This window comes from Podarcis pityusensis (genome assembly GCF_964106645.2).
Source record: "Podarcis pityusensis genome assembly, chromosome: 10".
In the NCBI taxonomy this organism is placed as follows: Eukaryota; Metazoa; Chordata; class Lepidosauria; order Squamata; family Lacertidae; genus Podarcis; species Podarcis pityusensis.
Window position 1 is genome coordinate 61,995,533 of NC_138035.1, and position 14,470 is coordinate 62,010,002.

Sequence of the window (14,470 nt, forward strand, 5' to 3'; positions counted from 1 at the left end):
CACCGACCTTCCAATTGACAAGCACAAGAGGCTCAGTGGTTTAGACCATAGCGCCACCCGGGGGGGCAAGGGCGCCAGCTGCCCCCCATCAAGTAAATAAATAAAAATACCTAGCCGACTGACCAATTGGGTCACAGATAGCTCGGTTGTGCCCCCCACATAATATAAATTCTGACATACAAACACCCAATATAAATCCTGGCTACGCACGTGCCCTGGAGGCTTGTGGTTCGTAGCTTGCTGTCCTGGCCAATGTGTTTCACAATTCAGAGGAAGGAGTGGGGGCCGCTATTGCCCTCATATCTTGCACATGGAGTTACTGGAGACATCTATTTGACCATTGTTAAGATGGATGCTCCTGGTCCCCATATCTTTCTGCCTTGGGGAGAAAATCAGCATGGGAACGATTGTTTTGGGAAAAGGTAAAGAGATAAGCAGTCTCTCCTGCTGTTGCTCTTCCAGCCTAAACTGGATCTATCATCTATCTATCTATCTATCTATCTATCTATCTATCTATCTATCATCTCCTGCTGGAATGATCCCTTCCAGCTCTATAATTCTATGAAAGGAACACACAACTGTGTGTCATGTAAGTTGCTGGAAGCCACCTCAAGTGGCTGGGGCAACCCAGTCAGATGGGTGGCATATTATTATTATTATTAACTAGGATCCAGTTGCCATCCTCTTAGCAGTATAATTCAATGTCTGGAGGGGTTGCAGTAAAACCACAAATGGGCCTTGTGAAACCGTCAGGGATAACCACTTCATTATGACACAAGCTTTCATGGACCGCAGTCCATTAAACGTGCAATTGCATCTTCCAAAATGGACTGGCGGCCATGAGAATTTAAATGTGCTCGCCTTTAAGACAGCAAACAGGATTCTGATCTTAACATTGGATAGTGAATGGTCTGTAGTCTTGTTCTATGTGCTTCCAGGCTCTAGGGGAACAACACCTACCTGGATTTTGTTTCCTTTGGGAGCGGGGGAAACAGTTCTATAATATTTGAATTTATCCACAAATGTACAAACTGAGGACAGCTTCCAGAGGAGTTGGGCCTAGGCAGAAGCACAACTTAACACATACAACCAGCAAATTCCACTGCTCCCAGATCAACTCTTCCATTATAGAGATCCAGAACTCAGGTCAGTCCTTTCCCATGTCTAAAAAAACCCGCAGTGCCTTTCCCCCCTGTATATACAGCATTACTCCTTAGCTGGGTTGGTGGGGTTGGGGAGAAAAAGTATGCCCCAGTTTGAAACAAAAGAATGCGAAACCCTCCAGCTATTTCCTAGCTACTGAGAGAGCATCTAATCTCCCTAACAAAAGAAAAGTATAGCCAAGCCTGCCTGACTCTTGGATCCCATTAAGAGACATCACCTGAAGATCTCTGGCTATCGGCATTCATTTTTCAAGCTGAAGACTCTGGGCAGTTATTGCCTTAATGGGAATAACTCAGTGATAGCGTTACACTGTTCCATCACTTTTTGCACTGTTCAGATGGCAAACACATCAGGGCTGTAGGGGGGAAGCTGGAATCCTCAGGAAGAATTCTATCTAGCTATCATCTAAATGGATATACTGCTTGATTGCAGTAAAATCACAAAGTACCGGTAGTTTATAAGAAATATTAAAATGATCAATAAAAACAATTAAAAGCAATTAAAGATAATTAAAATGAACAGTAAAATAAATTAAAACACACCTACAGCTATGTGTCTGGAGACACATGCCCAGTGCTTTTTTTCCCCCTAAAAAAAAGTTTAGGGGTACTCTCATTTTCCTACTCATATTGAAATACTGCCCCTCAATGAGGCCAAATTTAGATGCACAAAATGTTTAGGGGTATGCGTACCCCTGTCCCCTCACCCCGAAAAAAGCACTGGACATGCCTAAACAAAAATGTCGTGGCCGACTCTGTGGTTGCGGCGCTCATCTCGCTTTATTGGCCGAGGGAGCCGGTGTACAGCTTCTGGGTCATGTGGCCAGCATGACTAAGCTGCTTCTGGCGAACCAGAGCAGCGCACGGAAACACCGTTTACCTTCCCGCCAGAGCGGTACCTATTTATCTACTTGCACTTTGACGTGCTTTCGAACTGCTAGGTTGGCAGGAGCAGGGACCGAGCAACGGGAGCTCACCCCGTTGCGGAGATTCGAACCGCCAACCTTCTGATCAGCAAGTCCTAGGCTCTGTGGTTTAACCCACAGCGCCACCCACGTCCCTTGTTGTCAGGATAACATGGCGCAAATGCACACCCCACTTGGGCTCCGTGGAGGAAGGATGAGGGTGACAGAAAGAGAGAGAAAAAATGTAGCTGATGAGCCTTCCTTGCTGAACTTCCTCTCCAATGTGGCCTTGAGGAGGTATGCTTTTAAATGCTCCTCCCTCCTAGGCAGTAATTGTTGACATGACTATAACTCCCATCTGAAGAGTTGGCTTCATCAGAGACTCAACCCACTTCTCACCCAGCAGCAATGCAGATCTTCCTTGGCCTTTGCTTCCTGTCAGCACTCATAGCCAGAGGTGAGTATCCCATCCAATGCAGGTAGAGTTACATCTCTAGCTAGAGCATCTATATCTATATCTGGGTGTGGGCATAATATTATTGGCAGCATCCATCTGTCTGGAAGACAATGGAAGTGTGGACCTTTTGTGGTAAAATCAAGCCAGTTGAGAGCTACAGCGCTCGATGTGGCTGTATCGCAATATGGGATAGACATGTTTTGTTGCAGCTGGGGCAGACGAAGACGTCCGATTGTGCTTATGTATATGTATGTTTGCATGTGTCTGCTTTAGAAGCAAGGATTCTCTGACACCCTTTTCTTTAAATATCCCCTGTACGTACTTAATGCTGTTTGCTTTAGAATATTATAGCTCTACAGGAGATAATTGTATGTTTCTCGTTTCTGAATCTGGATGTATCTCTTTTCTGGAATGTAGCTAGCTCCCGAGTCCTGTATGGCTTTTATGCCAACAATGCAGCCATTGACAGAAATATGTGAGATATAGACAGCAGCAGTTTCACTGCTGAACTAAACCAATTGTTCTCCCTAAATCCCTGCCACAATGTTTTCCGAGAACTGAACTTATTTTGAGGGCTTTCCAACATAAAAATCGTAGCTGGGAAGATATGATAACCTGACTGCCTCCCCTGCTAATTTAATGCTAATATTATTATATTATATTATATTATATTATATTATATTATATTATATTATACTTGTGTGAGTGTAATTTCTACCTATTGGAAACATATTGTGTCGCAAAGAACATTCCCCTCCTCCCCTGAATGTCTGGAAGATTTTATGCCCCAGCTTCCATTAAGTTTTATTTCATTAATGTTAAAAAAAAAACAACTCTGGAAATTATGAACAGCTCCAGGACAAGATCACTCATAAGAAACAATGTTTTATTTCAAAAATGGTGAATAGAAGGAAAGTGGACCCATCTCTTCCTTCTGCCCATTCCTTCCCCCAATATCCAGTGCAACTCACCATGTTGTGAGCTTTTCTATACCTTAATTTTACCTAAAGTATACAAACTCAGTTAGAAAGTAATTCTAAGCTTCCTAACAGAGCAACCAATGAGCTGTTGGATGTTGGGCACCTGCCTCTCCACTGGCGGGTGGCGGAGGGGTGGGGGTCAAATGGGCAGAGAGGGAGACCTCCCCAGTTTAGCAGCGGAGAATGGTGGGTCATTACTGTATCACTGGTGGTGATGGTCCTGAAAATGAGTTTTATGGAGGGCAGTCAGGAGAGACCTCTCAGTTCCCTGATATGCCCCTGGAAATGTCAAAAAAGGACCTGAGGCTTTGGAGCCAGTGTATTTTGCCTCTCATTAGTTTAAATCATGGGTCGGCAAACTAAGGCCCTCGGGTCGGATCAGGCCCAATTGCCTTCTGGATCTGGCCTGCGGACGGTCCGGGAATCGCCGTGTGGATCGCCAGTGTGCGCATTCTTTCCCTCTCCCTCACACAGCGGTGGCGGCGGCACCTCCTCCCACCCTCTTCCTGGCTTCTCCCTGCCCTGCCTAGAGGAGGAAGGGGGCTGGGCTTTGTTGGTGCCAGTAGCAGCAGCACTTGAGCGGCCGCCATTTTAAGCAGCCCCTCTCCAGAGCCCTTTCGTGTGCTCCTCATCGTCCCGTCGCCACCAGCCCCTGCCACTCACAAGACACAGGTAAGCAGCCACCGGGGCTCGTCCGGTGCTGTGGAGAAGGGAGGGGAGAGTCGGTGGGGGAGCGGCTTATAGTCCGGCCCCCTGCTGAAAACGTTTGCTGACCCCTGGTTTAAATGGTAGAGAAAATGGAAAGTTCATCCCTCTACCTTCTGCCCTGGCTGGTGCAGTTCCTCTGCCACGCCTCCTTAGGATTGCACTGTTATTTTACTGGCTAAATGTAACTTCCAGATTCTGCAATAGGATGCCGCTGAATACAGTGGTACCTCGGGTTAAGTACTTAATTCGTTCTGGAGGTCCGTTCTTAACCTGAAACAGTTCTTAACCTGAGGTACCACTTTAGCTGGGGACGCAGGTGACACTGTGGGTTAAACCACAGAGCCTAGGACTTGCCGATCAGAAGGTCAGCAGTTCAAATCCCCGCGACAGGCTGAGCTCCTGTTGCTCGGTCCCTGCTCCTGCCAACCTAGCAGTTCGAAAGCACGTCAAAGTGCAAGTAGATAAATAGGTACCGCTCCTGCAGGAAGGTAAATGGCATTTCCGTGCGCTGCTCTGGTTCGCCAGAAGTGGCTTAGTCATGCTGGCCACATGACCCAGAAGCTGTACACCGGCCAATAAAGCGAGATGAGTTCCGCAACCCCAGAGTCGGCCATGACTGGACCTAATGGTCAGGGGTCCCTTTACCTTTACCTTACCACTTTAGCTAATGGGGCCTGCCGCCACGCGATTTCTGTTCTCATCCTGAAGCAAAGTTCTTAAACCAGTACTATTTCTGGGTTAGCGGAGTCTGTGACCTGAAGCATCTGTAACCTGAAGTGTCTGTAATCCGAGGTACCACTGTACTACGGAGTGGGGTTATAGCCTTCACACTCTGTTTGTGGAATTAGCCAGGGTGCTGGTCAGGCACTTTGAGAAGCAGTATATGGGACTAGGTAGACTTCTGGTACAATCCAGTCTTCATATGTTGTTATGTTCCTAATTTTCGAAAAGACAATACATTCCAGTTATTATATATTGCATCATGTGTATATGTGTGTGTTTCAGCAAGAAACATGGAGTGAACAGCCACATGGTTATCTCTGCATCTGTTTTGAAGTCAATGGTTTATCACTTTAAAAAAATAAAAATATTTTTACTGTTGTTGTTGCTTCTTAAACTGCTTTGCAGAGCTGTGTATGCCATACAGCCCGACTTTCACCCCCTAGGAAAAACCTGTTGCCTTCAGGCACATTAGGAAACACTGGCCCATGGTTAGCATTGAATTAACTACCATTCCAATTGTCCTCCACGCATAGAATGGTGGCGACACCATTGCCTCAGGCCACAAACATGTTCTGGGCTGGCCCTGAGCAGAATAAATTATGCAAATTCGTGCATACATACCTTATTTCCAAAACATCGCAGGTCTCAGGATGCTACTTTTCCCCTGCAATACTTAAGGTAATTTGCTTTGTTTTGAAGCTTAAGTTCTGTCAGCAACCCGGCGAATTAGCCTAAACTTAGAAACAATGACTCACCCAAAGCCAGCAAAAATGTTTCTTAGCTGATGCTGAACAGGTATGTGAACCAGGTGAGCAGATTTTGGCTATTGGCGATGTGGTCAAGTCAACTTAAGTGACGGATGGTGGTGGAACTCATCCCCTGTCTCTGAAACTGATGAAAATCGAAAGAAGCACCTCAAGGTGTTTTCCTAATATATGTGAGGTCAGAAGATGTCCTCTGTATCTTGGCTTGTATAGCTTTATGCAAATCCTAGGAATTAATTACATGTATACCCAGTCTACATTCCACCCCCCCTTCTCAAAAGCATGTGAAACTGTGTACACACACCCATAACTTAAGTATGGGGACTGGTTTTGATCCTGTCAGACAAGTGCATCTGGTCTGAGAGGAAACTTCATCCCTTAAAGCTATTTAGGTCCGGACATTTCCTTCCCTGGAAAAACAGAGAGAGGTACAAAGAAATCATAGGAAACTAGTAAAACCAACTGACATAATATATTTCCTTTCTTTTTCCTTTTCCTTTTCCAGCGACTGCTTTACAATGTGAAGCTTGCACAGGCCTAGGCCAAAACTGCACTGGTGAAGTGGTGACTTGCCCCCAAGACCACAATTTCTGTGGCATCACTTTGTTTGAAAGTGAACTTTTTGAAGGTATTCATGATTATTTTTTTTGATGATTTTTTTGTGTGTGTCAGCGGTGGGATGCATCCATGATTTGTTGCTGCGTATTGGTGAGGGTTTACTATTGGTGCCTCTGCCACTGGAAGGCCTGCAGATGACTGTCTTATTAAGGGCCTCATCTGTGGTGGCCCCCTCTCTCCATGGTAATTCTCTGCCTTAGCAGAACCAATCAACTAGGGGTGTAATACTTTCCTTCTTAAAAGCACTCACACTGGGTAGAGCAATACTAACTAGGAAAATATGGCTGGAAAATATTCACCAGGTTTACACCAGTGTAAGCCATTTACACTGGGGCAGGGGGATAGATCCCATCCTAACCGGTGTAACTGGGGATGAGGCGTGAACTGTTAGGTGACCATCAGCTCATGGACTTTTACAAAGGACAAACCATGGTTACAGCTCATGGTTACAATAAACCATGGTTAGCCTGGAGACAACTAAACCATGAGCCCAGGCTCTGGCGACACACTAAACCAAGGCATGCTCAGCTCAGCTTGGTACTGCAGCAGAATGACTGTGGTTTTAGACTTTTGTATTTTGTTGTGCTGCATTCTATTTTATTGCACCACGGTTAATTTTGTTAAGCGTTTCAGAGTGCAATATTGGCAGGGAAGGGGATGGTGGAGTCGATATGACGCAGAGGTTAGAGAGTTGGGCTAACTCTCAGCTTAATCTACCTTGTGAAGTTGAAATAGAAAGGGGATTAATTATGTGTGCTGCTTCTAACTCCTTTTTTAAAAGGTGGGAGGTAATTGTGGTAAAGAAATACATAAGAATAAAATTATTTTTTAAGAACTGTAAAAACATAGTATCATTGTGCGAGGGGGCTGACAGCAGGGGTCTTTAGTTTTCCCAGTTCTCAGTAATATATGGTTTTATAGAAATGATTGCCTTTTGAGCCTCTGCGCTATGTGCATTATCCTCATCATCTGATAGGAAGTCTCACATCTTTCTCCCCATACTATCTTGCAGAAAATGTAAAGGTTAATGGCATTATTAAGAACTGTGTTCCATCCAATTACTGCGAAGTCGGTTCTGCTGATATTAACTTGGGTAAAAAGAGAAGATCGAGGACCAGTGTTTCCTGCTGTAAGACGGATGCTTGCAATACCGCCTTTCCTGCCAAATGTAGGTATCAGTTTGTATTTTCCTTTTCTGTTCCCTTTTGCACACCCAACTGTATACATGCCTTTGGAGCTTTTGCGTGTTCAGACCTTTAAACCTCCCCCTTAAATAAATTCAGACAAGACTCAAATTTTGGTTTGGTTTTTGGCAGAATTTTGGCCACAACTTTATTGATTACAGCAAGTGGGTGGTTGCATAGGCTTGGGTTCGACTAGCTCCCTGCACCGTTGCAGGTAGCGCTGACCGAGGGCACCAGCACAGGTCAGCCTAGGGTGAACACCTGGATAAGCGGAAAGCTGGGAACAGGCTATGTCCACCACCCAGATGTCCCCCTGGACTCAGGCATGGGCATAACCCCCTCTCAGCGGTTGACCAAACCACTGAGTCCCTGGATTCCTTTAACGGAAAACCTTTCACATAGGGATGGCGAGAGCGTTCCTCCATCCCTATCACCTGAACCAGATCCTATGCGCAACCTTACAAGTTGTGATGATTTGCTACGCGGCAGGCGAAACCCAAATGGCACCAGCCAATCAGCCAAGTGGGGAAAATTCCTGCCGTGCCCCTGTCCCAACAACAGACGACACACGACGGCATAGCAAGGTCAAGCACGCAGCCCTAAATATAGGTAGAGGTGGGCAGGTGTTCCGATGCATGCACCAAAAGAGGAAGCTCTGGGTCACGTGCATAGGTATATACAGGTCCCTTGATCCGTTTAGCTTGCGTCCCATTGGCCTGATTAAACCCAGCATCAAGGGACCTACCAATTGGGTGTTGTGGCTATCCAATCATACCCACCCACAACACAGGGTTTGGTTGCCAGGTCTCACTGCAACACGTGCCCTCTTTAAGGGAGGACCCGATTTGTTTAAAGTCCGGTTGCCAGGACAATGTGGCCTGAGGCATTTCCCCTCTCCCTTTATTAGTATTTATCGGATATATAACCCTCAAACAACATCTCAAGGGCTTTCTGGAGCTCACTGTTCACTCACTGCTCCATTGGCTAGACTAAACCATTGCTATCCCAAGAGATTGCTTTGTACTGCATGTGCCTTGGTATCCAGTTTGCATTTTACGCCCAACATGGTGTTATAGGAATTCTGAGGTCGTATATATATATATATATATATATATATATATATATATAGTAAATGTTCATAAATGTACAAGGCAAACACATACACAAGTATATAAACCACATGTCTGAAATAGTACAGGAGAACAATCCTGAATCCATTTTGACTCTCCCAAATTGACCTCTGCAAGGAGGAAGGAAATGGGAAAACCTCCCCATTGTCTCTTTGCTCACAAATCCTGTCTTAAGGGCGTATCTGTGTATGAATAGGGTAAGCCTGTGACCTGGATTCACGAACCGGGTATTTACCATCACAAAAGAATGGCCAGAATGCCCAGGTAAAAGCAAACAGTGACCATTATCAGGTATCCTGGCAGACAGGTTTTCTTCTGCAGGCCGCCCCTTCAGTGATGTATGTATGATGTTTTTGGGGTGGTCTTGAGCTACAGGGTGGCAATTTCGAAAGTCTGTATAAGAGCTTGCAAACCAATGTTCTGAGTTCCTCTTCCCTCCTGCGTGGCGGGGGGGGGGGGGTTGAGCACCCTGTTGCAACAGTTTAATAAAGATCAGGCTTACTAGCTACCTTGCTTCTTGATATTGTCTGGTTGGCCTCTGTTATTTTCTCCTACTGATAGAGAACCTACATAAGGACTCTGTACTGGCTCTTGGGTAGCCCATAAGGGAAAAGGAGCAGTTTTTTCTTATAACAATGGGGAAGTGGCAGAAAATGGGGTCCCCTTGGCCAGTTCCCTCCTCCTTGGAATTTCTAGCTTAATGTAAGCTAGAAATTATTATTAGTGGCGCCTGCCCTGTGGAATGCCCTCCCGGCAGATGTCAAGGCAATAAACAACTATTTTACTTTTAAAAGACAACTGAAGGCAGCCCTGTTTCGGGAAGTTTTTAATGTCTGACGCTGTATGGTTTTTAATATTCGGTTGGAAGCCGCCCAAAGTGGCTGGGGAAACCCAGCCAGATGGGCGGGGTATGAATAATAAAATTATTATAAATTATTAAATTATTACTAGTCGTACTTTACAACTCTTTTTCTCACGCTGCTGCGCAACACAGTTATATTTGCAGCACCCAGTAATGTTCTCAGGAAGTTGACTTTTTCTCTGTTGGTTCAGTGAAGCGTTTGGAGACCAAACTCAACGGCCTTCGCTGCCCAGCCTGCTATGCTTCCTTTTCTGATTCATGCAGTGATGAAACAGTGGATTGTGTTGGATCTGAATCTCATTGCATTGACTTAGCTGGATTCATACATACAGGTAATTTATTCATTCCCATGCATGCATCTGGTTTGGTTTCTTTTGGACTTCGCTCATTATCTTCATATCATAAGCTCAGTTCAGATGCCTTAAAAAAATATCTGGCATGGCACTTCAAGAAGTTCAGACTCTTTACCTTTCCCTCAATGCCTTGGAACAATGCCATAGTGGGAGCGCTGTTGGAAATGAAAATGGCAGTTGGACCCAATTGCCTGGTTCTTTTTGGAATATTGCTGCTGCCACCTTCTATCACCACCTCACCAAGTATGGGTCCACCAACAAAGAATAGTGCCAGCAGGCACTTGCCAGGGCCCCCTCAAACTTTTGTATTAGTCCTACCTCATCAGATCAGAAATCTGGGGGAGCAAAACAGTGGTAAATTCTCTTTACTGTGCGGCTGAATGAAACAGATGGCTGTCAGCTTCCCATGTCAATTTATGCCCACTGGAATAAATTCTCTTTTGGTTTCGCTGCAAATGAAATTCTAATTTTATTTTATTTTTTAAAATTATTACATTTATATCCCACCTTCCTTCCAAAACATGTAAGCTCTACCCAGACTCACACTTGCTTAGCCCTGGGGAAAGGACTGAATTTATTAACTTCCAATTAAGCATGAGATATCAGCTGAATTAGCCAAGGCACCAAGGTTGTTCCTTTGATTATGGGCTGTTCTGTTCTGTTGATTCTGATGTCTACAGCATTGCTGTTTTTGTTTGCTGTGTTGTTGTTTTTAAAGCAACTTGTGTCCAGATTTTTACTTCTTCAAATATGGCAACCCTACTATAAAAAAGGTAAAGGTACTGTACACAAAAGCTCATACCAATAACTAACTTAGTTGGTCTCTAAGGTGCTACTGGAAGGAATTTTTTAATTTTGTTTCAACTATGGCAGACCAACACGGCTACCTACCTGTAAAGGACCCCAGACAGTTAAGTCCAGTCACAAACAACTCTGGGGTTGTGGCGCTCATCTCGCTTTACGGGCCAAGGGAGCTGACATTTGTCTGCAGACAGTTTTTCCAGGTCATGTGGCCAGCATGACTAAGCCGCTTCTGGTGAAATCAGAGCAGCGCACGGAAACGCCGTTTACCTTCCCGCTGGAGCGGTACCTATTTATCTACTTGCACTTTTGAACTGCTAGGTTGGCAGAAGCTGGGACAGAGCAATGGGAACTCACCCTGTTGTGGGGTTTCGAAGGGCCGACCTTCCAACCGGCAAGCCCAAGGCTCAGTGGTTTACACCACAGCGCCACCCGTGTATAAACCAACACAATAAATATTCTGTTCTACATTGTTGTAGTATTGCATTTGATTGTGAGCTGCCTTGCAACTTTTAGGAAAGAGGCAGGATATCAGTCTATCCGAACAAAATAAAAATTCCCAGAAAATCTGCGCTCTGCTCTTGAAATATAAGAGTGAGGGGGTGGATCTTTAGATGATCAACTGCCGCCCTCTTGTGGCTGACAACCACCTTATTACGTATATTCTCTCTTTCCAATACCAGGTGAAGCTACCGGGAAAGTTGCTATGAAGGGTTGTGCTACCCCTGCCGTGTGCGCTCCTGTTTTGGGAGGGGCAGCAACATTTACCGGGATAAGTTCGGCCATCACAAACCTTGAATGTACAGCAGCCTCCAGCAGCACAGCCAATATGCCTCTTGGACCAACTGGATTCCTCCTTTCCGCCGTTGTTGGTTTTTTTCTCATGAAGCTCTGTTCTTAACTTATGATCTGTTGCATTAACAAATGGATGGAGGTGCTAAGCTGAGGCTTGTGTTAAAAGCTTGACAACTCTCTCTTAGCATAACTGGATTACCTGAGCATTTGCTCTTTTGCATGTTCAGGACTAAGGGGCAACCGTTGATTCCAGTTAATCGATCAACCTATCAATGAAAGTGAGAATCGCAGCCGCAGGTGTACTAAAGACTGAGTAGAGTGCTTTCCTCTCCATGATGAAGGCCTGTTTCACAGACTTTGGACTTTCGCCAGATGAACTAAGCAGGTAACATTCATGTCATCAACACCAAGCACTAAAGCCAATGCAAGTCCGTCCTCTACATCAGCTTTCACCTGCATGTTCTAAAGGAATATGTGCCAACACCTAATTGACATTTAACAACAATGGCAAACCGATTAAACATTTGATTGATTAACAATTTGGCTCCTTACCCATTCTTCTGCCTGACCAATCTGTTGAATAGCAAAATCAATAGTAAAATAAAAAAATGAAACCCAGGAATATCGATTCGTTTCTTGTTTGTTTAAGCTTTGGGGAGGTTATGAACCTTCTCTCTGTGTTTTACAGCCCCCTTTTTGGATTTCCAATCAATATGATTGTTTGATGGGTTGCAACAATTATCAATTGTACTTCACATTTTAGTTACTTCATGCTGAAACACAGGGAAAGAGCATTCGTGTTAACCAAAGGGGCTTGTAAAATAGCTGGAAAAGGCTCTTAATTGATCCAATTGCTTTAAAGTATTTTTATGGAGCCCGTAAGTTCTGAACATGGCATGAAATGCACGTCCATTTCTATTCGCTCATGGCCCCAAATTGGATCATTCCACATGTGGTGGGTTCTCAGAATCAAACTTCAGCCTGGTTCATCCCAGTAAAAAGGTAAAGGGACCCCTGACCATTAGGTCCAGTCGTTACCGACTCTGGGGTTGCGGTGCTTATCTCGCTTTACTGGCCGAGGGAGCCGGTCATGTGGCCAGCATGACTAAGCCGCTTCTGGCAAACCAGAGCAGCACACGGAAACGCTGTTTACCTTCCCGCCGGAGCGGTACCTATTTATCTACTTGTACTTTTGACGTGCTTTCGAACTGCTAGGTGGGCAGGAGCAGGGACCGAGCAATGGGAGCTCACCCCGTCGCGGGGATTCGAACCGCCAACCTTCTGATCGGCAAGTCCTAGGCTCTGTGGTTTAACCCACAGCGCCACCCGAGTCCCTGGTTCATCCCAGTACCATGTATAAAATGTTTAGGATGAAACTAGGCTCACCTGAGTAAATAGGTATGGCCCGCTCATGTGGTGTCTGAGTCTATAGCATTGTTAAAAATATCTGTGTTTGGACCTCACTGATGGGAGACCACAGGAAGCAGCACTGAGTTCCCAAAAGGTTGAACAGGATAGCAGCCTGGGACCATGTCAGAACCAGCCCTGTTTTTATATCTCTATATTATACTTTTTGCTACATGGCAGATTTGGGTGGTATTGCAAAAGTACAGCAACTTCTGCCCTGTAGCCTAGAAACTGGACCACATCACAAGACAGCAGATAACAGGGAGGGATGTGTCTGTGATTGGCATCTGAATTTGATTTATACCTGTGGTTTCTCGGCCTTTTCAGCAAAAACCTGAAGCCAGAAGCGCCTCCCTTAGTCTGTACACTTATGTATGAAGCGCCTGCACGCTGGTTTTGTGTATGCGTCTGTATTATTAGCACCACTGAAAACCTTTTGTTGATTAGTGGCTTGAAATTTCTGGATCTTACAGACCCTTCAAGTGTCTCTATTTTCCAGGGACGGTTCTGGATTTAGGGAAGCCGTCCTGGTTTCTGACTTGATCCCAGAATGTCCCACTTTTCCTTAGGACGTCCCTATTTTCATCGGAGAAATGTTGGAGGGTCTGGAGTTATGTGATCCCTTGAGTCAAGGAGATAAGTAACTATATAACCTTTAGAAGACATCTGAAAGCAGCCCTGTATAGGGAAGGTTTTTTAAAAAATGTTTTATGTTTTTATATACATTGGAAGCCACCCAGAATGGCTGGAGCAATCCAGGCAGATGGTCAGGGTACTATTTGATTGATTGATTGGTTGGTTGGTTGATAAAAGGACCTCCTTATTTTCACTGGAGAAACGTTAGAAGGTTTGGAGTTGCCATACAAAACACCCTCCCATCAGATGTCAAGGAAATAAATAACTATCTGACTTTTAGAAGACATCTGTACACTTAGATTTTTTTGTTTACAAAAATACATGCATTTTCTCTTTTTTCAAGTTGCGTTTTCTACAGATAAGTTTCATTTCTTGACACATTAGTGTTACATTTTAGAAGACATCTGAAGGCAGCCCTGCTTAGGGAAGTTTTTAATGTTTGATGTTTTATCATGCTTTTTATATTCTGTTGGGAGCCGCCCAGAGTGGCTGGGGAAACCCAGCCAGATGGGCGGGTATTAATAATATCAATATTATTAATTAATATTAATACTATTAATAATACTAATATTATTAATTATACTATTGTTAATATTAATATTATTAATTATTATTTTTTACAAAACCAGAGGAAAACGCCAGTTCAGTGAAAACTCACAATGCTTTTTTACACCTAAAAGTCATTTTAAACAGCCGACACGTTGTAACTAAAGAATAGATACTATCCCATCGACAACCTTGTTTTATCCGTGACTGCGCGGCCGCAAATGCTTTGCCCGCCTCGCCTTTCGCGCGCCACTCAGAGCATGAATGGATTAGCTAGTAGTCCCGATAGCCCAATGAGAGGCAGCGATGCAGATTCACGCTCCTAAGTCTGCCCCTGTCCTTTGCATTGCGGATCCTCATTGGGCCGACGAAGAATTCTTCTCCATCTCCCCTGGCTAATCAGGAGCGGCAGATTTTCGCTCCGCCCTTCAAGCCCTT

The 14,470-nt window shown here is 44.7% G+C and overlaps 1 protein-coding gene across 1 annotated transcript; it reads left to right on the top strand.

Moving 5' to 3' along the window:
* The first annotated feature begins 2,419 nt into the window (after window positions 1-2,419).
* Window positions 2,420-12,065, top strand: LOC308486922 (phospholipase A2 inhibitor and Ly6/PLAUR domain-containing protein-like). Its single transcript, XM_081024142.1, has 5 exons — window positions 2,420-2,525; window positions 6,206-6,328; window positions 7,331-7,486; window positions 9,686-9,826; window positions 11,332-12,065. Exons 1-5 carry the CDS (start codon window positions 2,477-2,479, stop codon window positions 11,547-11,549), a joined length of 687 nt encoding a protein of 228 aa, XP_080880268.1. The 5' UTR covers window positions 2,420-2,476; the 3' UTR covers window positions 11,550-12,065.
* The last annotated feature ends 2,405 nt before the right edge of the window (window positions 12,066-14,470 follow it).